This window comes from Vigna unguiculata, chromosome 4, assembly GCF_004118075.2.
Source record: "Vigna unguiculata cultivar IT97K-499-35 chromosome 4, ASM411807v1, whole genome shotgun sequence".
In the NCBI taxonomy this organism is placed as follows: Eukaryota; Viridiplantae; Streptophyta; class Magnoliopsida; order Fabales; family Fabaceae; genus Vigna; species Vigna unguiculata.
In genome coordinates, this window is record NC_040282.1 from 19,086,867 (window position 1) to 19,110,255 (window position 23,389).

Here is a 23,389-nt window from a genome sequence, read left to right on the forward strand (position 1 = left end):
AACAATAAAACTAGTGTGTGCTGTACTGTCATGGCGCCTGGCGGTGGGATTTGGATCGCCAAGCAGTAGCGGGATCACAGAGGGGTCTCGGGGCTTGGTGCGCCTGGCGGCAGAGGCAGTTCCGCCAGGCGGTCGCTGTTGCGAGAGAAATTTAAAGGCGTTGTGCGCCTGGCGGTACGAGACACCCGTCAGGCGGTCTGGAAGCTGGCAGCGCCTGGCGGCACGTGTCCCCCGCCAAGCAATTTGCACTGCTGCAGCTTTGAAACTTTGATTGTGTATTTGTGATCTACAAGGCGTCTAGTGGTGCTTTAAAGATGGGGTTGCTGGTGTTCCTTGAGTTGTGGCTTAGAGTATCCCTTGAGTTGTGGCTCGGGATAAGGGTTAAGCACATGGTATTCCTTGAGTTGTGGCTCGTAATAGCATTTATTGAGTTATGGCTCGGGATGGTGGATGAGCACGAGGAACCCTTGAGTTGTGGCTCAGGTTGGCGAGTGTTGCCGGTGTGAGTGTGTTGGTTGTGGCCAGTACGAATGGGTCCAGATAGATTGCCCTCCTCAGTTGTTGGCTGACGAGTTTGGTAGTCTTGGGACGATATAGACTATGTTCGTATATGGGAACTCTACTTGGCGTTGCGGTGTATGGTCCGTAACATGTTTTCCCGCACGTGCTCTATCGATTGTGGCCGATGGGTATGGCAGCAAGTCACCTTGAAGTAATCCTTAGACGATGTAGAACACGAATGAGCTGATTGGGGGTCAGATACTAGGAATTAAAGGATAGAATAATGTAGAAAACTTCAAGTTATGTATGGTAATATGTGTGTATGTGAACATGTACATATTTGTAATATATACATGATTTATCTGTTAAGCTCACCCTATCTACGTGTGTTTGGCGATGATCGTGTACGCGGTACACGGGAGCAGATGTTGTTGATGCAGGTGGCTTAGGTGGAGCTTAGTTGCGAAGAGGGGTTCGACTTGGGAAATTTTATGTTTCTTTATTTCTTTTGAAACAGTTGTAAACCCATGATGGGTGATTTTGTAATATTGTTCTTAAATTTTGGAACAGATGGATTATGAACTTTTTATGCTCATTTAGTAAAGTTTAAATTTTCCCGCGTTTTGGGAAAATGAGGTATTATTAAATGCGTTGTTATTTATTTATTTATTTTATTATTTATAAATCTGTAATATCCTGACGGGATGTTACAGTGTGTCAATTTACTCTCCGTTTTCCAAAATGTTTCAATTGCATCCCAACTTTTGTAAAAGTGTCTCAATTAGGCCCCTTTTGAGAAAAAAATTACTAACATCGTGAACTATGTGTCATGTGTCAATATGTGATTTTTTTTTTTTATTTTCTCTTAATTTTTAAATTTTTCTTTTTTTAAAAAAATTTCAGGTCCCTGATGTGACATGTGGTATGATTGTCTTGATTTCAATTTAGTCCTTATTTATGTGCCTTTAATTCAATTTAGTCCCTATTTATGTTTATTTGATTCAATTTTGTCCCAATTTTTTTTAATAATTGAAATATATTTTTTAATCTATGTTTTATTATAAGATTAAAACTAATTTAAGTATAAATATTTTAAAAAAATTAAGTATTGATATTTATATTAAAATTTAGTAATAAAATAAATTATTAACAAAATATAGGTTAATAATATACAACTATGTAATATGTTAAAAAGTCATTTTTAATAAATATTATTAGTATAACATTTATACAAATAATAAATTCGGTCTTAAATTGGAGAGGAACAATATTATTCTATTTTGAAAAAAAAATTTGGATGATTAACGAAACATGAGTTAACAACATATAATGATGTAATATGTTAGAAAGTTGTTTTTAATAAAAAATAATAGTATAACATTTCTACAAATAATAAATTGTCTCAAATTGAAGAAAAATAAAATTGCTCTATTTACAAAAAATAAAATTAGGACCAATTTGAATGAAAAAGACATAAGTATGGACTAGATTGAATCAAATAGACATATATGAAGACTAATTTAAAAACAAGATAATGACATTTGATAGTTATATTGACATGTCATATTATATAGTCACATGAGACTAAGGACCTGACACATTGTAACAAATTTTAAAAAAGTATTACAAAATTAAAAAAAATTAAATTTAAAAAAGAAAATTAAATAAAAAAAATCATATAGTTAACATATGACAGTCGGATAATAAGCTAAAAAAACAATTAATTAAAATACTTTTTTTTCGAAAGACGCAATTAAAACTTATTTTGGAACGGGACCAAATTAAAACCCACCAAAGTCGACAACATCCAAATAATTAACCTAGTCCATAAAAGGCAAATATCTACTGGAAATGAGTGAAAAAATGACGCTGGTAAGGAATATTTGTAGGTTGTAGGTTGAGAATCCTTTGACAAGGAAGGTGAGATCAAAGAATCAACAACGAAGTTTCTGGTTGTCTTGAAGTCATTATATTATCGTAATCATACCAACATTTCTTTCTCTTCTGGAGACTCTTCCTTTCGCATTCGTCTTTCTCACTCAACAAATGAGGTTTTTTCTTTGCTTCTTTTTCTGTTCTCATTTCATTGTTTGACTTACTAGTAATTTTCTAAAGCTTTTTCTGATATCTGCTGCGACACGAAATGAGAAAACTTCATCACTTGTAAGATAACTTAATTTTACCAGTACCCCATTTCTATATTGCCTTTGCCGCTTCTGTTTCACATCTTTTGCGGCAAAAACATTGTAATACAGTTGATCCATTTGGTTGTAACTTGTAACAGGTTAATATTCTGAGCAATTTACCCATTTATTTGTAATGTTGTTGAAAAGTTGTGTCTTTTTTTCTTTTTGTGAGATTAGTCGCCATCCTGAAGTTTTGTGGGCTCAACGTTCTGATAAGATTTACCTTACTGTTGCTCTGCCTGATGCCAAGGATGTTTCTGTGAAGTGTGAGCCTCAGGGTTTGTTTAGTTTCTCTGCTTCGGGCACTCAAGATGAATCCTACAGCTTTAGCTTAGAACTTTATGGATCTATTGAACCTGAGGTGAGGGAGATTATGGTTGTTTTATTAAATTCTTCACATTAGAAAAATGCCACACTGTTATTTGATTCTGTCCATACTTTGTGTGAAGTCGTGTTTTGTGGCTATGTAAGGATAACGGTGATTGTAGTGACGAGTATGATGATTTTTGAAGGATTTGGGATTTGGGGCTGGCTATATGTTTTCTAATTACAATTCTTTTGTACTTTCTTTTGAATTTGATATCTCCTTTTCTTTTTCTCCATCAAATACCGTTCAGCTTTTGATATTAATTTAACCTCTTGGGCCGAAAGTAGTTGTGCCCTTCTTAGCTTTTGGGATTGTTGGACATATTATCGTTTGAAATTGATGCTGTGCTGGAAAAAATATTTGATGAAATGATTCCTTTTAATCATGTTATGTTAAAACTGTTCCAACCTTTGGGTTTGGGGTTTCCCTATTGTCTAATCCCACATTGAGCTGTACAAAATCTCTATGGTAATTTGGTGGACAATGGTCATTTGTGGTTAAGGCATTATGGAAAGCTTGTAAATCCTGAATACTATTCCTTATGTATTTTTGTGTATGTGTGTCTGAAATTTGAATATTTCTGCAGCATTAATGCATGCAGCTCATGTTGTAGTACACTTTTCAGTTAACATAGTTATGTACAGGATCAGAGATGTTAAACTATTGCCGTTTCTCCACCTAATAACTTAAGCATTTAACCTTGATACATAGGAAGAATTATTTGCATCTGAAGTGTGGGCAACTTATTCTTTTGAGAAGTGTCCGTTCTTTGTCATTGATTCACTGTTATGATTTCACTATACTCAAATATCATCCAAAATTTGGTCGATGGTTCCAACTAAAACCAATCATTGCCACCTCGTTCCCAATCATCTCCTACATCACATTGTTGCTATTCTTGTTTCTTTTACCTGCTGTTTCTTAAGAGTTTAGTGCCTGTAGCTCTGATCCCCATTGTCTTTTCTTTTGTTGAGTCTTTATCACTCTCAAGAAAAATTGTTATGATATATGTAACAGCTTGTGGAATTTTTTTTCATATGCATATATGAAGCATGCAATGCTTTTATGTTTACATTAATAGCGTTTTCTTTTAAGATTCTATTGAAGTTGAATGAATATGAAACTACTCAAATATTATGCTAAAAGTTAGAGATCTGGTGGTGAAATAAATTTCTCAAGAGAATCTTACTCAATACTTTTTGTTTTTGCCTCTTATTTTGTTCTTTTCCATGTCAAACATTTTAAAAGAAAAGTTTTGGTGGTCATATACTTAAATTTTTCATTATGGTGTGTAGGGTTGTAAAACTAAATCTAGCTTAAGAAACATACTATGCTCAATTCAGAAAGGAGAAAAAGGTTGGTGGAAGAGGCTATTGAAGTCTGAAGAGAAACCTGCTCCGTACTTGAAGGTTGATTGGAATAGATGGTGTGATGAAGATGAAGAGTCAACTTGTAAGCTTCTATAAATCATAACTATTAAATATAGTGAAACTAGGTTTGAGTTAATCTTCCTTGTGTAGAAAATACACATAGGGGTTGTATTTATAATAAAGAAAATGTGGGCTGAGCTCAAAATATATACTGTTAAGAATAAATAAAATAGGATTTGAGATTAATCTCCCTTATGTATAAACCACACATAGGGTAATCTATATATGATAGAGAGAGAAACAATTAAAAAGAGTAACTAAAAATATATAAAGTAAATAGAAGATATTGTTTGATATTGTGATTAACAATATCTAACAATATCTTAATAATATCATACAATATCTAAATAATATCTAACACTCCCCCTCAAGCTGGAGCATACAAATCGTATGTGCCAAGCCTGTTACAAATATAATCAATTCTAGGTCCCTGTAAAGATTTAGTAAAAATATCTGCTAACTGATGAGTTAACAAACTCAATTTTGATGTCTCCAGACATGATCTTTTCCCAAATGAAATGAATCAATCTCAATGTGTTTGGTCCTATCATGAAAGACATGATTAGAGCTAATATGAAGAGCAGCCTTATTGTCACACACAAGTGTCAGTTAAATAACATCTCCAAATTGTAACTCTCTAAGGAATTGCTTGAGCCAAACAAGTTCACAGGCAGCTGAGGCCATAGTTCTATATTCTACTTCTGCACTGGATCTTGCTACAACACTCTATTTCTTACTTTTCCACGAGATCAAGTTACCACCAATGGAGATACAATACCCAGATGTAGATCTTCTATCAAAAGGAGATTCTGCCCAATCAACATCTGAGTAGCAAACAACTCTTGTACGGTTATTAGAACCATATAACAATCCTTTTCCAGGGGATCTTTTAATATACTTCAAAATACGAATGACTGCATTCCAATGATCTTCACATGGGGAATTAAGAAATTGGCTTACCGCACTGACTGCAAAGGAAATGTCAGGACGAGTAACGGTAAGATAATTCAATTTCCCAACCAATCTTCTATACTATTCAGGATCAGATATAGGCTCCCTCTAATTTGGTAGAAGTTTAGTATTGGGATCCATGGGTATATCAACAAACTTTGAACTCACCAACCCTATTTCCTCTAGAATATCCATGACATACTTTCTCTAAGATATAACAATACCATCATTGGACTGTGCTACCTCAATACTCAAGAAATATCTGAGTTTGCCAAGATCTTTGGTGTGAAAATGGTGATAGAGATGTTTCAACTGAAAGATGCCATGGTTGTTACTCAAAGTAAGAATGATGTCATCAACATATACTATCAAGTAAACACATCCAGCACTCGAGAGTTGATAAAAGACAGAATGATCTGCTTCACATCGAGTCATACCAAATTGCTGAACAACATTGCTAAACTTTCCAAACGAGGCCGTAGGAGATTGTTTTAGGCCTTATAGGGATTTGTGAAGACGACATACCATCCCAGAAAACCCCCCTGAGCAACAAACCCAGGAGGTTGCTCCATATAGATTTCTTCTTGCAAAGCATTTTGAACATCCAGTTGATAAAGAGACCATTGTTGAAGAGCAGTCATGACGATAAATAAACGAACAAAAGCCATCTTTGCCGGGGGAAAATGTATCTCCATAATCCAACCCAAAAATTTAAGTATAACCTTTGGCCAAAAGACGAGCTTTGAGGCGATCAATAGTACCATCAGGTCCAACTTTGATAGCAAACACCCACCGACAACCAACAACAAATTTCCGAGACGGTAACGAGACCAGTTCCCAAGTTCCATTGTTTTGAAGAGCACTTAGTTCATCTGTCATGGCCTGACGCCAACCAGGATGGGCTAAAGCTTCACAGACAGTTTTTGGAATGGTCACAAAAGGAGAGAAAAGACATGTATAAAAAGGTAATGACAATCGATGATAACTCAAAGCAATATAATGGGGAGAGGGATTATGGGTAGAACGCATACCTTTTCGGAGGGCAATGGGAAGGTCAGACTCAGGTGTCAGAGCTGGAGGAGACAAAGTAGTTGGCACTTGAGTGGAGTCACATGGTGGTGGTTGTGATCGATTTCGGCGACTATAAACCTGAATAGGTGGTGGAGGAGAAGCTGACTGTGGAGCAGGAATCGATGGTGAAGAAGACAATAAGGGAGTCACAAACAATAGGAACATTAAAGGTACTGGGAGAGTTGTCAGGATTGGATGGTGTCAGAGGTGAAGTTTGACTCTTAAAATAAAGAGAGAACTCATCAAAGGTGACATCTACAGATACAAAATAATGGTTAAGGAAAGGAAAAAAACATTTGTATCCTTTTTGTGATCTTGTAAACCCTAAGAAAATACACTTATGTGATCTAGAAGAAAACTTGTCAAGACCAGGACTGAAATTATGAACAAAACATGTAGACTCGAAAACTCTTAGAGGCAAGGGATGAAGATGTTCATGAGGGAATAAAATGGAATGAGGTATGTTATTTTTTAAAATCAAAGAAGGCATGCGATTAATGAGATAACAGACAGTAAGATTAACATCACGTCAAAAATGTTCAGGAACCTCTCCACGAATTAAAAGAGTGCGAGTTGTTTCAATAAGATGTCTATTTTTACGTTCAGCTACACCATTTTGTTGAGGGGTATAAGCACAAGAAGTTTGATGCAGAATATCGTGAGAAGTCATAAATTGTTTAAAAGAATGAGAAAGATATTCACGACCATTATCACTGTGCAAAATTCTAATAGAAACAACGAACTGAGTTTTAATTTCATTAAAAAAAGATTGAAAGATATAAAATAATTTTGGACGATGTTTCATTAAAAATAACCAAGTACATATGAAATAATTATCAATGAAAGTAACAAAGTATTGAAAACCTAAAGTAGACTTAATGCGACTAGGACTCCAAATGTCAGAGTGAACCAAGGCAAAAGGGGACGAAGCATCACGTGTGACACTACGAGGAAAGGAAGTACGACAATGCTTGCCTAATTGACACGACTCACACCAAGCGAGATAACTTGGACAAGGCAGACAAGCTGCTATAACTTTGCAAGGCTTGGATGACCTAACTGAGCATGAAGAAGAGAGGGAGACTCCATAACTGCACTAACGTGTGTAGAGGGACGGAGATGAGAAAGACCATGAGACTCACATCTTGTGCCAATCACTTGTTTCGAACTCCGGTCCTGTAAACACACAAAATTGTTGGTAAAAGAAACAATATACTCAAGAGAATGAGTTAGACGACTGATGGACAACATGTTAAAAGGAGACCCAGGGACATAAAGAACATTATCAATGGTTAAAGAAGGGAAAAGTTTAACAGTGCCAACACCATGAGATGAGACTCTTGAACCATCAGCCAATGTAACAGAAGGTAAAGGATTATGAGAGGATAAAGAAGAAAACAAAGATTTGTTACCAGTAATATGATCAATGGCTCTTGAATAAAAAACCCAAGGACCAGGAGAAGAAGATCGAGTCAGACCAACAAAAGATGTACCTGTGTGAGTGACAAATGCAGTGGAACTAGAAGACTGTTGATCCTTATACCATTTGAGAAATTTGTTGAACATAGTAGGTGTATCGGATGAAACAGAAGGAGGATCCCCAATAGACGAAGGTGGGGAAAGGTTGGTCTGAGTAGTTGCAGCAGAGCGAGGAGGACGACCATGCAATGCATAACACCTATCAATCTTGTGACCTGGCTTGCCATAATGTTCACACTTATGTAATGCATAACACTTGTCAATCTTGTGACCGAGCTTGCCACAATGCTCACACTTAGGACGCCCTTTCCCTGTTTGCGAGGGCGAGTGAGATGCCAACGCAGAAGAATCATCAACAAAAGCAGGTGTATCAGTGTTGGGTTGTTTTGGTACATGCAAAAGAGTAGAGCAGGTTGAAGTCAAGGTGGGGACAACTGGGGAACCCAAAATTTGATCACGAATATGTGAATATTTATCAGCAAGCTTGTATAATGCTCCGAGCATTAAAAACTTTTAGCGTTGCTCGATTTCTGTGGCAGGGTCGGGGGAAGGGGGTAATAACTCATTGAACTCATGAAAAAGAGCATGAATTTTGTCCATATAATCAGTCATAGAGTCTTGATGTTTAGAGGAAATAAGATCTGCAAATTTAGAACAAACACCATAGAGACGTTGAGTATCATTGGTGTATAATAACTTGGCATGCTCCCATATTTGAGCACATGTTTCGTAGGAACGAAAAAGTTGCTTTAACAAAGGATCAAGAGTACCCTTGAGATCCACACATAATTGAGCATCAATGGTTTCCCAACGGTCTTCCTAAACAAGAGTGAGAGTAGGTGCTTTCGGAGTAAGATGATCAAGATACTTCTAACTCTGAAGCTATAATCGGACGTCTAATGACCATGTGGCATAATTAGGGCCAATTAACTTGTCAATGAATAAGTGTACATTAACATAGTTAGTGTAGATGGACGGGTCAAACAGACCAGAAGAGATTTTAGAACTGGAAGAGGCAGCGGAAGACGCCATGGAGGAAGGGAAGAGAGAAAAAAACTGTAAAATACCAAAGAGGTCGCTTGGCCAGGGCAATCAGAACCGTGTGGTCGCCGGTTGGAACTAACACTCCGGCGGTGACGGCGACAAACAATGTTTGAGATTAATCTCCCTTGTGTATAAATCACACATAGGGTAATCTATTTATAATAGAGAGAGGTACAATTAAAAAGAGTAACTGAAAATAAATAGAGTAAATAGAAGATATTGTTTGATATTGTGATTAACAATATCTTAATAATATCAAACAATATCTAAACAATATCTATGACATACGGAAAACAATAATAATAGAAGCTAAAAATAAGATAGAGATAAGATATTAATGATATCTTAACACTCCCCCTCAAGCAGGTGCATACAAATCGTATGTATCAAGCTTGTTACAAATATAACAAATTCTTGGTCCCTGTAAAGACTTAGTGAAAACATTTGCTAATTGATAACTTAAGTTAAAAAGCTCAGTCTTGATGTCTCCAGACCAGTGTTATTGAATTTCGGCCATGGCAGCGCCATGGCGGAAACCGGTAGCGGTTTCCCGGCCTGCCGCCACAATAAGGCGGAGGCGAATCGGATTTCCCGTGGCGGTCCATGGCGGCCGCTTTAGACATGGCGGGTGGCGGTGGCGGAACGGTCATGGCGTAAAAATCGGGTTTTTAAAAGGAAAAAGCAAGGAACTTGAACAGAAAGAGAAGAAATGGTAGATGGAAGTGCAGCAGCGGCGGCGCGGGAGAATGTGGAAGAAAGGAGGGCGTGGAAAGTGAGAGAAAGAAGGATACACTGATCCCTAATTGCATTGAGGCTTTAAAAAAATGGGCCAGGCCCATTAAAGCTTTATTTAATTAATCTTACCTACTTTTTCACTCTTCTTTTCTTTTTTATCCTAAATTTTTTACCCTGAGTTACTGCAACAGTAAAATTTTCTTAACTTAAAACACATTCTTTTACCCAAACTTACTACAGAAGTAAATCTTCTTTTAACCTTTTCCTTCTCAACATTACTTTCTAACATCTAAGTATTAACTCTTGTAACTGTCAGCCACCATTGTCAGCCGCTGTTGTCCCCATTGCCGGCCGCTGCCACCACCAAACACCGCCAACAGCTGCTGCCACTGGCCACTGCCAATTCTTTTTCTTTTTTCAATATTTTTTTCTACTTCTCTATTTTCACTATAATTATTTTGCAAAAAAAAAACATACTAATTTTTCAACAAAAATAATTGTCAATGATCATAATACTTCAATATCATTATTTTTGTATTAAAATTATATGTGGGGTATTATATTTTCTTTACCGCATTATTTCCGCCATAACCCGTTATAACGTCCGTTATAACTTTATAAAGGTTTTTGGGATCACCGATATAATCCGTTATCCGATATCAATAACACTGCTCCAGACACAATCTTTTCTTGAATGAAATGACAGTCAATCTCAATGTGTTTAGTCCTCTCATGAAAGACAAGATTAGAACTGATATGAAGGGCAACTTGATTGTCACGTATAAGTGTCATTTAATTAACGTCTCCAAACTATAACCCCTTAAGCAATTGCTTAAGCCAAACAAGCTCACAAGTGGCTAAAGTCTTGACTCCATATTCTATTTCTGCACTAGATCTTGCCACAACACTTTGTTTCTTGCTTTTCCAAGAGATCAAGTTACCTCCAATTGAGACACACTATCCGGATGTAGACCTTCTATCAGTAGGAGATCCTGCCCAATCAACATTTGAATAACAAACAACTTTTGTATGGTTATTAAAAACCATATAACAACTTTTTTCTAGGAGATTCGTTAATGTACTTTAATATACAAATAACTGCATTCCAATGATCTTCACACGGAGAATTAAGAAATTGGCTTACCTCACTGACTGCAAAGGAAATGTCAGGACGAGTAATTGTAAGATAATTCAATATCCTAACTAATCTTCTATACTGTTGGGGATCTGACATAGGCTCCCCCTGATTCGGTAGAAGTTTAATATTGGGATCTATGAGTGTGTCAATAGATTTGGAATTCATCAACCTAGTTTCTTCCAAAATATCCAATGTATACTTCCTTTGAGAAATAACAATATCGTATTTGTTGGACTGTGCCACCTCAATACTCAAGAAATATCTGAGTTTTCCAAGATCTTTGTTCTGAAAATGATCATAAAGATGTCGTTTCATCTGAGAGATGCCATGGTTATCACTGTCGGTAAGAACGATGTGTCATCAACATACACTATCAAGTAGACACATCCAACACCTGAATGACGATAAAAGACTGAATGATCTGCCTCACATCGAGTCATACTAAATTGTTGAACAACATTGCTAAATTTTGCAAACCGGGCCCTTGGCAACTGTTTTAGGACATATAACGATTTGCGAAGACGACATACCAACTTAGAAGACTCCCCCTAAGCAACAAATCCATGAGGTTGCTCCATATAAATCTCTTCTTGCAAATCGCCATTGAGGAATGTGTCTTTAACGTCTAGTTGATAAAGAGGTCATTGTTGAAGAGCCTCCATTGCAATAAATAAACGAACACAAGCCATCTTCGCCACAGGAGAAAAATTATCACCATAGTCCAACTTAAAGATTTGGGTATAACTTTTGGCCACCGGACGTGCTTTGAGACAATCAATAGTACCATTAGGTCCAACTTTAATAGCAAAAATCCACCTGCAACCAACAACAAATTTCTTAGATAGTAATGGGACAAGCTCCCAAGTTTCACTATTATAAAGAACACTCAGTTCATCAAGCATGGCCTCATGCCAACCAGGATGGGTTAAGACACCACGAACAAATTTTGGAATGGTCACAGAAGAAATAGACAAAAGATAAGTATAAAAAGGTGAAGACAATCTATGGTAATTTAAAACAATATAATGAGGAGAGGGATTACATGTAGAACAAATACCTTTTCTGAGGGCAATTGGAAGGTCACTTGGTGGAAGGGGAGACTCAATTGTTGGATCCGGAGGAGACACATTCGTTGGCACTTGAGGTGAGTCACTTGATGGTTGTTGAGGACGATGGCGACGACTATAAACTTGAAGTGATGGTGGAGCAGAAACTAACGGTGTACAAGGCACACCTAGAAGATCACAAATCATAGGAATATTGACTATATTAGATGGAGACTCAGTGGAATGAGAAGAACTTTTAAAGTAAATGGAAGACTTATTGAAGGTGACATTTGTAGAAACAAAATAGCGGTTAAGAGAAGGAGAAAAACACTTATATCCTTTTTGTGATATTATAAACCCTAAAAAGACACATTTGTCTGATCGAGGAGAAAATTTATCTAGACTAGAACTAAAATTGTGCACAAAACATGTAGACCAGAAAACCTTGAAAGGTAAGGGATGAAGAGGTTCATGAGGAAATAAAATGGAATGATGTATTTTATAATTTAAAACCGAAGAATGCATGCGATTAATAAGATAACAATAAGAACAACGTCACCCCAAAAAGATTGAGGAACCTCGCCATGAATTAAAAGTGTGCAAGCGGTGTCAATAAGATGTCTATTTTTGTGTTCAGCCACCCCATTTATTGACGTGTATTTGGACAAGAAGTTTGATGCAGAATGCCACGCGAAGCCATAAATTGTTTAAAAGAATTAGAAAGCTATTTACGACCATCATGACTTTGCATAAATTTTAATAGGAACACCAAATTGAGTTTGAATTTCATTAAAAAAAGATTGGAAGATATGAAATAATTCAGAACGATTATTCATTAAAAATAACCAAGTACACCGTTAATAATTATTAATAAATGTAACAAAGTATTGAAAACCTAGATTAGACCAGTGTTATTGATATCGGATAACGGATTATATCGGTGACCCCAAAAACCTTTATAAAGTTATAACGAAAGTTATAACGGGTTATGGCGGAAATAATACGGTAAAGAAAATATAATACCTCACATATAATTTTAATACAAAAATAATGATATTGAAGTATTATGATCATTGGCAATTATTTTTGTTGAAAAATTGGTATGTTTTTTTTTTGCAAAATAATTATAGTGAAAATAGAGAAGTAGAAAAAAATATTTAGAAAAGAAAAAGAATTGGCGGTGGCCAGTGGCGGCAGCTGTTGGCGGTGTTTGGTGGTGGCAGCGGCGGGCAATGGGGACAGCAGCGGCTGGCAATGGTGGCTGATAGTTACAAGAGTTAATACTTAGATGTTAGAAAGTAATGTTGAGAAGGAAAAGGTTAAAAGAAGATTTACTTCTGTAGTAAGTTTGGGTAAAAGAATGTGTTTTAAGTTAAGAGAATTTTACTGCTGCAGTAACTCAAGGTAAAAAATTTAGGGTAAAAAAAGAAAAGAAGAGTGAAAGAGTAGGTAAGATTAATAAATAAAGTTTTAGTGGGTCTGGCCCATTTTTTTAAAGCCTCAAAACCTCAATGCAATTAGGGTTCAGTATCCTTCTTTCTCTCACTTTCTCCCACGCCCTCCTTTCTTCCACATTCTCCCGCGCCGCCACTGTTGCACTTCCATCTGCCATTTCTTCTCTTTCTGTTCAAGTTCATTGCTTTTTCCTTTTTTCAACCCGATTTTTACGCCATGACCGTTCCGCCACCGCCACCCGCCATGTCTAAAGCGGCCGCCATGGACCGCCACAAGAAATCCGATTCGCCTCCGCCTTATTGTGGCGGCAGGCCGGGAAACCGCTACCGGTTTCCGCCATGGTGCCGCCATGGCCGAAATTCAATAACACTGGATTAGACGTAACACGACTAGGTCCTCAAATGTTAGAGTGAACTAAAGCAAAAAGGGGACGAAGCACCGTGTGCGAAACTACGATTATGCTTGCCTAATTGACACGACTCACACACCAACATGGACAACTTGGATAAGCTAGGAACAAGCTGCTGCAACTTAGTAAGACTAGGATGACCTAACTGAGCATGAAGAAGAAGAGGTGGAGACTCCATAATTATGCCAACATGAGAAGAAGGGCGAAGATTGTAAAAACCATGGGACTCAATCTGGTGTCCATCACCTATTTCGAACTTTGGTCCTATAAACAAACAAAAGTTTGGGTAAAGGAAAGAACTCAATCAAGATAACATCTTAGACGACTTACGGATGATAAGTTAAAAGGAGACCTATGGATCAAAAAGAAAAAAAGATTGACAATCCCAACACCATGAGCTAAAACACGAGATCCATTAGTCATTGTAACAGAGGGTAAATTATCCGGAGAGGACAAAGAGGAAAACAAAGAATTTTTACTAGTAATGTGATAGGTGGCTCCTGAGTCGAACACCCAAGGACCAATAGGTGAAGATTGATTCAAACCAGCAAAAGTTGTACCTGTGTGAGCAACAAAAGTCATGGAACTAGAAAGCTTACGATCCTCACTCCATTTGCGAAATTCATTGATGATAGCAGATTTGTCGGTGGCAGAAACAAATGAAGGAGGATTCGTAGTAGATGGTTGTAACGGAGGATCAGTGTGAGCAACAACATCAGATAGAGGAGGACAACCATGTAAGACATAACAACAATCAATTTTGTGGCCGAACTTGCCATAGTGATTACACTTGTGATGCCCTTTTTCTGGCTTGCGTGAGTGGTGGCAATCATCATGTTGAGACCAAAGCAGAGGAATTATTGGCAGTGACATGTGGATCAGTGGAAGGTTGACAAGGCACACACAAAAGAGTGGAACAAGTAGAGGTAAAATTGGGTATAATAGGAGAATCCAAAATCTGATTACGGACATGAGAATATTTTTCAGCAAGTTCGTGTAAAATCACAACAATGAAGAACCTTGACTGTTGCTCGATTTCTTTAGCAGGATTAAAGGCAGCAGGTAATACTTCATTAAATTCATGGAAAAGAACATTCACCTTACCCAAATAATCTGCCACAGGGTCCTGAGTACGAGGAGCAACAACATTAAGTAGGTTGTGACAAACACCATATAGACATTGAGTGTCATTGGTGTACAATAATTTGACCTGTTCCAAGACTTCGTAAAATGTGTCGTTTGTTGTTACAAAGTTTCGAGGAGAGACTAATTTTAATTTTCACCAAAAGTTAATAGACCAAAAACATTTAACCCAATCTAAATTTAATGGCAGAACAGGTAGAAACTTTCTCTAATCCAGAAAGATATAAAAGACTAGTTGGAACAATTATTTATCTCACTATTACAAGACCCGACTTGTCCTATGTAGTTGGTGGAGTCAATTTATGCAAAAACCATGTATTGATCACTGGAATGCTGTCATTCATATTCTAAGATAAAGGGAATACCCAAATTATTGAATATTGTGATGCTGATTGGGTTGGTTCTACTAAGGGTAGACGCTATACTACAAGATATTGTGTTTTGCCTGGAGGAAATAATTGTCTTTTAGAAAAGTAAGAAGCAAAATGTTGTCGATCGATCATGTGTTGAAGCTGAGTATAGAGCAATGACATCTCTTGCTTGTAGACTTATATGGTGTTAGATTTATCATTAGATATCTTATCTCTATCTTTATCTTCACTTTATATATTATTTTTTACATGTATTTTGGGCTTAGCCCATACTTCTTTTATTATAAATATAGTGCCCTATGTGTATTTTTTACACAAGGGAGATTAATCTCAAACCTATCTTCAGTATATTTAATAAGGTATCTAGAGCCCAGGTTCGTATAGAAAAAAATTTCGTTGCCTCTGTCACTGCTCCACCGCCGCAACTCTCATTGTCGTCACCATTGTTGGAGTTCCAACCATCAACCTCACGGTTTTGATCGTCTTGGCCAGGCGACCATCGTGCTGTCAATGACGTCTTCAATGGAGTTCCCACACGTTCAGGGCTTCTCTCTAGCAGCGATTCCCTTCATTGGACTCACCTCAGTCTTGTCTTTTAGGATTTATGCTTGGTTCCTTCATTGGAGCACTGTGGATTTTTAAGGTTTCCTCTCCCTTCATGGCGTCTTCCACTGCTTCTTCCACTTCTACTGTTTCTTCTACCTTTACCTCCGCTATGTTTGACCCATTGGTCTTTTGTACCCAGGAAAATGTGCACTTGCCCATTGATAAGTTAGGTAGCAAGAATTATGTGACTTGAGCAACAAACTTAAACTTTGGCTTGAGAGTCAGGGGTATGTTGATCATCTTACTCTCAAAGGGACTGATATTGCTTCCGGTGATTTTCCCCATTGGAAGAGGATTGATGCTCACTTATGCATGGTTCTCAAGAATACCATGCAATCTTCTATCAAACAAATGTTGCATGCCTATGATACATGTTATGAAGTTTGGAAACATGCCAAATTATTGTACACCAATGATACTCAACGTCTCTATGGTATTTGTCACGACCTTTTTGACGTTGCTCCTCGTACTCAGGACCCTATGGTTGATTATTTGGGTAAGATGAATGTTCTTTTTCATGAATTTAATGAAGTATTACCTCCTGCCTCTACTCTTGCAGAAGAAATTGAGCAACGATCAAACTTCTTCATGGTTTTGACTTTACATGGACTTGTTGATAAATACTCCCATGTCCGTGATCAGATTTAAGGTTCTCTTGTTATACCCAATTTCATTTCTACTTGTTCCACCCTTTTGTGTGTGCGTGTAAACCTTCCATTGATACACCTATTTTTTCCGATGATTCCTCTGCTTTGGCATCTCATCATGATGATCGTAACTACTCTCGCAAGCCAGAAAAATTGCGTCACAACTGTGACCATTGTGGCATGTTTGGCCACAAAATTGACAAGTGTTATGCATTACTTAGTCGTCCTCCTCGATCTAATGCTATTGCTCAAACTGATATTCTCTCATAGCCATCTACTTTGGATTCTCCTTCATATGCTCCTGTTGACAAATCTGCTATCATCAATGAGTTTCTAAAATGGTGTAAGGATCATAAGCCCTCTAGTTTCAATGCTTCTATTGCATGCCAAGGTACATTTTTTGCTGGTCTACTTAATCTTCATCTATTGGTCCTTGGGTGCTTGACTTAGGAGTCACTGGTCATGTTACCTTCTGTTACAATGGCTAATGGGTCTAGTGTTTTAGCTCTTGGTGTTGGGATTGTTAATCTTTTTCCTTTTTTATCCATTGATAATGTTCTTTATGTCCTTGGCCTCCTTTTAACTTATTATCCATTAGTCGTCTAACCCGTTCTTTTGATTGTGTTATTTCCTTTACCCAAACTTTTGTTTGTTTACAGGACCGTAGTTCGAGATAGGTGATTGGAACTGTGAGTTTCATGGTCTTTATCATCTCCGCCCTTCTTCACATGTTGGTACAATTATGGACTCTCCATCTCTTCTTAATGCTCAGTTAAGTCATCATGGTCTTGCCAAATTGTAGTAGCCTGTTCTTGCCATATCCAAGTTGTTAAATTTAGTGTATGATTTGTGTCAATTAGGCAATGCATAATCCTAGTTCCTTTCCTCGTAGTGTCACACACGGTGCTTTGTCTCCTTTTGCCTTAGTTCATGCTGACATTTGAGGACCTAGTCGCGTTACGTCTACTTTAGGTTTTCAATACTTTGTTACTTTTATTGATGATTATTCAAGGTGTACTTAGTTATTTTTAATGAAAAATCATTATGAATAATTTCATATATTCCAATCTTTTTTTCATGAAATTAAAATTTAGTTTGGTGTTTCTATTAGAATTTTGCATAATGATAACGACCGTGAATATTTTTCTCATTCTTTTAAACAATTTATGGTTTCTCATGACATTCTACATCAAACTTCCTGTGCGTATATATCTCAACAAAATGGAGTGGTTGAGCGCAAAATTAGACATCTTATTGAAACAACTCGCACTCTTTTAATCCATGATGAGGTTCCTCAATATTTTGTGGTGATGTAGTTCTTACTGTTTGTTATCTCATTAATCAATTGCCTTCTTCGATTTTATATAATAAAATACCTGATTCCATTTTATTTCCTCATGACCCTCTTCATCCCTTCTAAAAGTTTTTGGTCTACATGGTCTTGATAAGATGTCCCCTCGCTCACACATGTGTTTTTTTAGGGTTTACCATATCACAAAAAGGATACTAGTATTTTTCTCATTCTCTTAACCGCTATTTTGTTTCTGCAGATGTCACCTTCAATGAGTCTTTTTACTTTCGTTTATTTCTTTTGTGACTATTCCAAAGTCTGCTTGTGATGCCTTAGCCCATCTTGGTTGGTGTTTGGCCATGCTAGATGAACTAAGTGCCCTTCATAATAGTGGAACTTGGGGGTTTGTCCCATTACTGTCTGGTAGATCTGTTGTTGGTTGCAGTTGGGTCTTTGCTATTAAAGTTTGTCCTCATGGTACTATTGATTGTCTCAAAGCATGTCTTGTTGCCAAAGGTTATACACAAATATTTGGGTTGAATTATGGTGATACTTTTTCTCATGTGGCAAAGATGAGTTATGTTTGTTTGTTTGTTTATAGCCATGGTTTCTATTCAAAAGTGGCCTCTTTATCAACTGGATGTTAAAAACGTGTTTCTCAATGGAGATTTGCAAGAAGAGATTTATATGGAGCAACCTCCTGAATTTGTTTCTTAGGGGGGAGTCTAGGTTGGTACGTCGTCTTCACAAATCCTTTTATGGCCTAAACTAGTCTTTTAGCGCCTAGTTTGAAAAATTTAGCAATGTTGTTCAACAATTTGATATGACTTGGTGTAAGGCATGTCATTCAGTCTTTTATCATCACTCAAATGTTGGATGTGTCTACTTGATAGTATGTGTTGATGATATTGTTTTGAGTGACAACCATGACATCTCCTAGATTAAATAACATCTTTGTGATCATTTTCAATTCAAAAATCTTGGAAAACTCAGATCTTTCTTGGGTATTCAAGTGGCACAATCCAACAACTATGGTATTGTTATTTCTTAAAGAAAGTATGCATTAGATATTTTTTGAGGAAATTAGGATGAATTCAAAATTTGTTGACACATCCATAGATCCTAATACTAAACTTCTACCAAATCAGGGAGAGCTTATGTCAGATATGTAACAATATAGAATATTAGATGTGAAATTGAATTATCTTATAGTTACTTGTCCTGACATTTCTTTTGTTGTCATCGTGATAAGTCAATTTCTTAATTTCCCATATCAAGGTAATTGGAATGCAGTCATTTGTATACTAAAGTACATTAAAGGATCTCCTGGAAAAGGATTGTTACATGGTTCTAATAACCATACAAGAGTTTTTTGTTATTCAGATGCTGATTGGATAAGGTCTCCTTTTGATAGAAGATCTACATCTGGATATTGTGTCTCTATTGGTGGTAACTTGATCTCTTGGAAAAGCAAGAAACAAAGTTTTGTGGCAAGCTCTAAAGCAGAAGCAGAATATAGAGCTATGACCTAAGCTACTTGTGAGCTTATCTAGCTTAAGCAATTACTTAGAGAGTTACAATTTGGAGATGTTACTCAAATGACACTTATATGTGACAATCAAGTTGCTTTTCATATTAGTTCTAATCTTGTTTTTCATAAGAGGACTAAACACATTGAGATTAACTATCATTTCATTTGAGAAAAGATTGTATATAGAGACATCAAAACTGAGTTCGTTAACTCAAATAATTAGTTAGTCTCATAATTTAGGGTAGAATTGTTCAATGTATTATTATGAGAATACAATTCCTATATATAAGGCTAGAAACCTATTTTAGGAAGTATAATAATAGCACCTAGACAATCAAATCCCTATGATTCAGGGATACCATCATACACTGCAATTATAATCTGCTAAATAAGGAAATAATAAAACACAAATCATGACAGAATTAATACAAATAATAAAACAAATTCTAACAGTTAGCAGATATTTTCACTAAGTCTTGACGGGGATCGAGAATTAATTATATTTGTAACAAGCTTAGTACATACGATTTGTATGTACCAACTTGAGGGGGAGTGTTAAATATATAATTAAATATCTTATCTCTATTTTTATCTTTTAGTTTATTTGTTATTATTCTTTATGTGTATTTTAGGCTTAGCCCATACTTCCTTTACTATAAATACAATGCCCTATGTGTATTTTCTACACAAGGGAGATTAATCCCAAATTGATAGATTCAGTGGTAAGGTGTATACTAGGAAGAATAGACATTAGGAGGTAGTTATAACCTCCGGTGGTTGTAAAGGGTTTTTAGAAGACTATTATATATAGTCAGGGAGGGGTTGTGTTGGGGAAGGTAGGAAGATTGTTAATGGGAAAAAAAGGTGTTTAGGAGAGTGGGTCCTCTCGAAAGACTTGGGCTATTGTAATTGTTGTGGAAGAAGTTCATACCACATTGGTACATATGATTTGTACGTACTAGAAAGATATAGAAGACTAGTTGGAAAACTTATTTATCTCACTATTACTAAACCAGACTTGTGCTATGTAGTTGGTATTGTGAGTCAATTTATGCAAAAACCATGTATTGATCATTGGAATGGAATGTCATCATTCGTATTCTAAGATATCTCAAAATTGCTCTAGGATAAGGTTTACTTTTTGATGATAAAGGAATACTCAAATTATTGGATACTGTGATGTTGATTGGGTTTGTTCTACTATGGATAGATGTTCTATTACATGATATTGTGTTTTTCTTGGAGGAAATATTGTCTCTTGGAAAAGTAAGAAGCAAAGTGTTGTCACTCGATCATGTGTTGAAGCTGAGTATAGAATAATGGCATCTTTTGCTTATGAACTTATATGGGTAAAACAATTCTTACAAGAATTATACTTTTGTAATATTCAGCTGATGAAGATGTATTTTGATAATCAAGCTGCTCTCGACATTGCTTCCAATCCAGTGTTCCATTAGAGAAAAATTGTTGTCCAAAGATATTTGTACAGAGTTTGTTGGATCAAATGATCAACTTGTAGATGTATTAACCAAATCATTGAGAAGTCCCCGGATTGAATTTATTTGCTCCAAGTTTGGTACATATAATTTGTATGCCCTAGCTTGAGTGGGAGTTTTAGAATAAATGACCTTCAATATGGTTTATTATTATGTGTTTTGTACTTTGTTGATCTTAGTTCCTGGAAATGTCTTCTAGAATTTTCTTATGTTCATTGTATTTGATGTATCTGAAGATATTATAAATATGAAAGTCTTGAGAGGGGTTTACACACTCTCTCATATTCACGTCATCTCTCTATTATTATTTCAAGTGCAAGAGAAGTATTATAATTATAGAAATAAGGCTTAGATCCTTTTTAACTAAGAATATCTAAATTATATATGTATTATTACGAATGTTGTTGTTTTTATTCCCGAATCATATCTTTATTATTAGATGTAAAATCTCCTTTATTTATTTTATTGATTTCATTTTCTCAATATAAATGAAGTACTTTTGTGTTTCAGAAATACATGGTTTGAGCTTAATGTCTCTCTCTCTTTTTTTTTTATATAGTTTAACAGTATTTGTATGTTGTTTTCATGTTATTGCATTATTTGTAACTAGTTGAGAGCTTAATGAAATTCTGCTTGAACAGCAGGGGAGGGTGGTTAGAATATTAGCATTTTATTTTTGTTTCGAATCTAATTATGATAGCACTGTTAGATGAGTTTGTATTAATTCTATTCAACTTGGTATATTGATAGATGTTTGAGTATAAGATCAGTATTATACATCATTCTACTCCCTTGGCCACAAGTATGATGATGACAACTTACCTATACCTCCCTCTTCTGTTTCATCAGTATTTTACATATTATACTTTTCCAGTATCTTCGTCTGGTCTTCCCCTTTCCCCAACCACCATGTTTGGGGGGAACCAGTAAGCTGTTGTGATTGGCACTACTGCTTTCAGGCATCCTGATTAACTGTTGCCTATCTCATTCACTTGTTCTTCTTTGCTGATTTACCTAGTTCTATAAAATCATTTTTTATTCTCAATTCTCAATTCACATTTCTCACCATTGTCATTATTCTTAATTCCATTTGTAGCATCCTGATTTTTTTTAAGTTGCTTGAGGATTATGATAGAATTTATTACTTTTTGTGAGTATTGCTCTAATCTGATTAAAGCTTTTGTTGGGACTTTTGCAGCTGATTTGGTGTCTGATGATGATTCTCGGGTAAAATAGTTCTTTTCACTTGCCACATGGGTTACAAAATTTAGTAACTCAGTACCTAATCTCAATCAATGGCATCTTGTTCTTTTGCAGTTTGTTGGTCAAGATGAGGGAAGCAGTGATGATGATGGAATGTTGTGTGAGTGATCCCGTTGTACCTCTAATTAAATTACAGTGATTCTTTCAATTGCTTAGTGACAATGAGATCCTTTAGATTTTAGAAAAGCTTCTCAATAAACACTTGTAGGAGAGATAAATCAACATGTATACTTCAACTTAAAGGGAAAGTAGATGACAAGATTTCTGCAGAAGTTGAAGTGCATACAACATTTTGTTTTATTAAAATGTTATGCATTATTATGAACTATGACATCTTAATTAGGCTAACCCTCCATAATTCATTTTATCTCATTCTCTTCTCTTGTGGTTACTGTTAGTGTGCCATGCATGGCACGAGCTCTATATCTCTCTATCAGTCCGTAAAATGAATGTCTATATTTCCTCAAAATTGACAATTTATTTATTGAATATTTAATTATTTGTAATTATTTTCCATATTTATTGTGCTCTACCCCTCCTGACATGAATAATTATCATTTGCAGATCTTCCAGACTTGGAAAAGGCTAGGGGATAGTAACTGTTATAGTACTGTGAAAGATATAAGAAGCATGGGAACATGGAATCACGTTGAACTATTTTCATAGGGGCAGAATCAGACTACTTTATGAGATGCACTGTGATATGATTGTGTGGCTGCCTTGTATATAGAATCTAAGTAGTGCTTTGGAACTCGATCTTTTGTTACTACTTTGAACCAATTCTGATGAGGGTTTCTTTGAAGGGAGTTCTGGTTGCATCATATAATCAATCTAACATTGTTCTGAACAACATTGTTTTAAGATTAGACAACCCTAACTTTGATTACGTGTCTTTCAAGCTTGCAACTTTTATCTCAATTAAAGGCCATTCTTCCATACTTTATTTCATTTTTATGGGATTTAACGTTTCTGAGAAGTACTAAGATGGAAATGACTCCAATCTGGGATCTTTTGATTTGATGAATTGCATATTTTAACTTCTTGACATAAAATTTTAATGAAGGCATGGGTTATGGTTTTGGTTATCAAGGTGGTAGGGTGTGGACTCATCGATATTTTCGTTTTTGGAATCGAAGTTTATTTTTTTTGGAAATTTCTTTTCACATCCTTTCCTTTCCTTATGCACTCCATAAATCTTGAAATTACTACTTTGTCCTAATAAGAAGGCT

At 36.0% G+C, this 23,389-nt stretch overlaps 1 protein-coding gene across 2 annotated transcripts; it reads left to right on the forward strand.

Moving 5' to 3' along the window:
- Window positions 1-2,281: 2,281 nt before the first annotated feature.
- Window positions 2,282-23,108, forward strand: LOC114182280 (co-chaperone protein p23-2). 2 transcript variants are annotated; one of them, XM_028069114.1, is made up of 6 exons: window positions 2,282-2,552; window positions 2,865-3,048; window positions 4,350-4,506; window positions 22,096-22,124; window positions 22,215-22,260; window positions 22,725-23,052. In XM_028069114.1, exons 1-6 carry the CDS (start codon window positions 2,548-2,550, stop codon window positions 22,754-22,756), a joined length of 453 nt encoding a protein of 150 aa, XP_027924915.1. In that variant the 5' UTR covers window positions 2,282-2,547; the 3' UTR covers window positions 22,757-23,052. The 2 variants fall into 2 exon arrangements, with proteins under 2 accessions (XP_027924915.1, XP_027924916.1); XM_028069115.1 differs by lacking the exon at window positions 4,350-4,506 and having other exon boundaries at window positions 22,725-23,108.
- Window positions 23,109-23,389: the final 281 nt, after the last annotated feature.

Bases quoted from the DNA above. Each gene is read 5' to 3' on its own strand.
- LOC114182280 (XM_028069114.1), top strand. The intron at 4,507-22,095 runs GTAAGCTTCTAT...GGACTTTTGCAG, and splicing joins TGAAGATGAAGAGTCAACTT to CTGATTTGGTGTCTGATGAT. The intron at 22,261-22,724 runs GTGAGTGATCCC...TATCATTTGCAG, and splicing joins TGATGATGATGGAATGTTGT to ATCTTCCAGACTTGGAAAAG.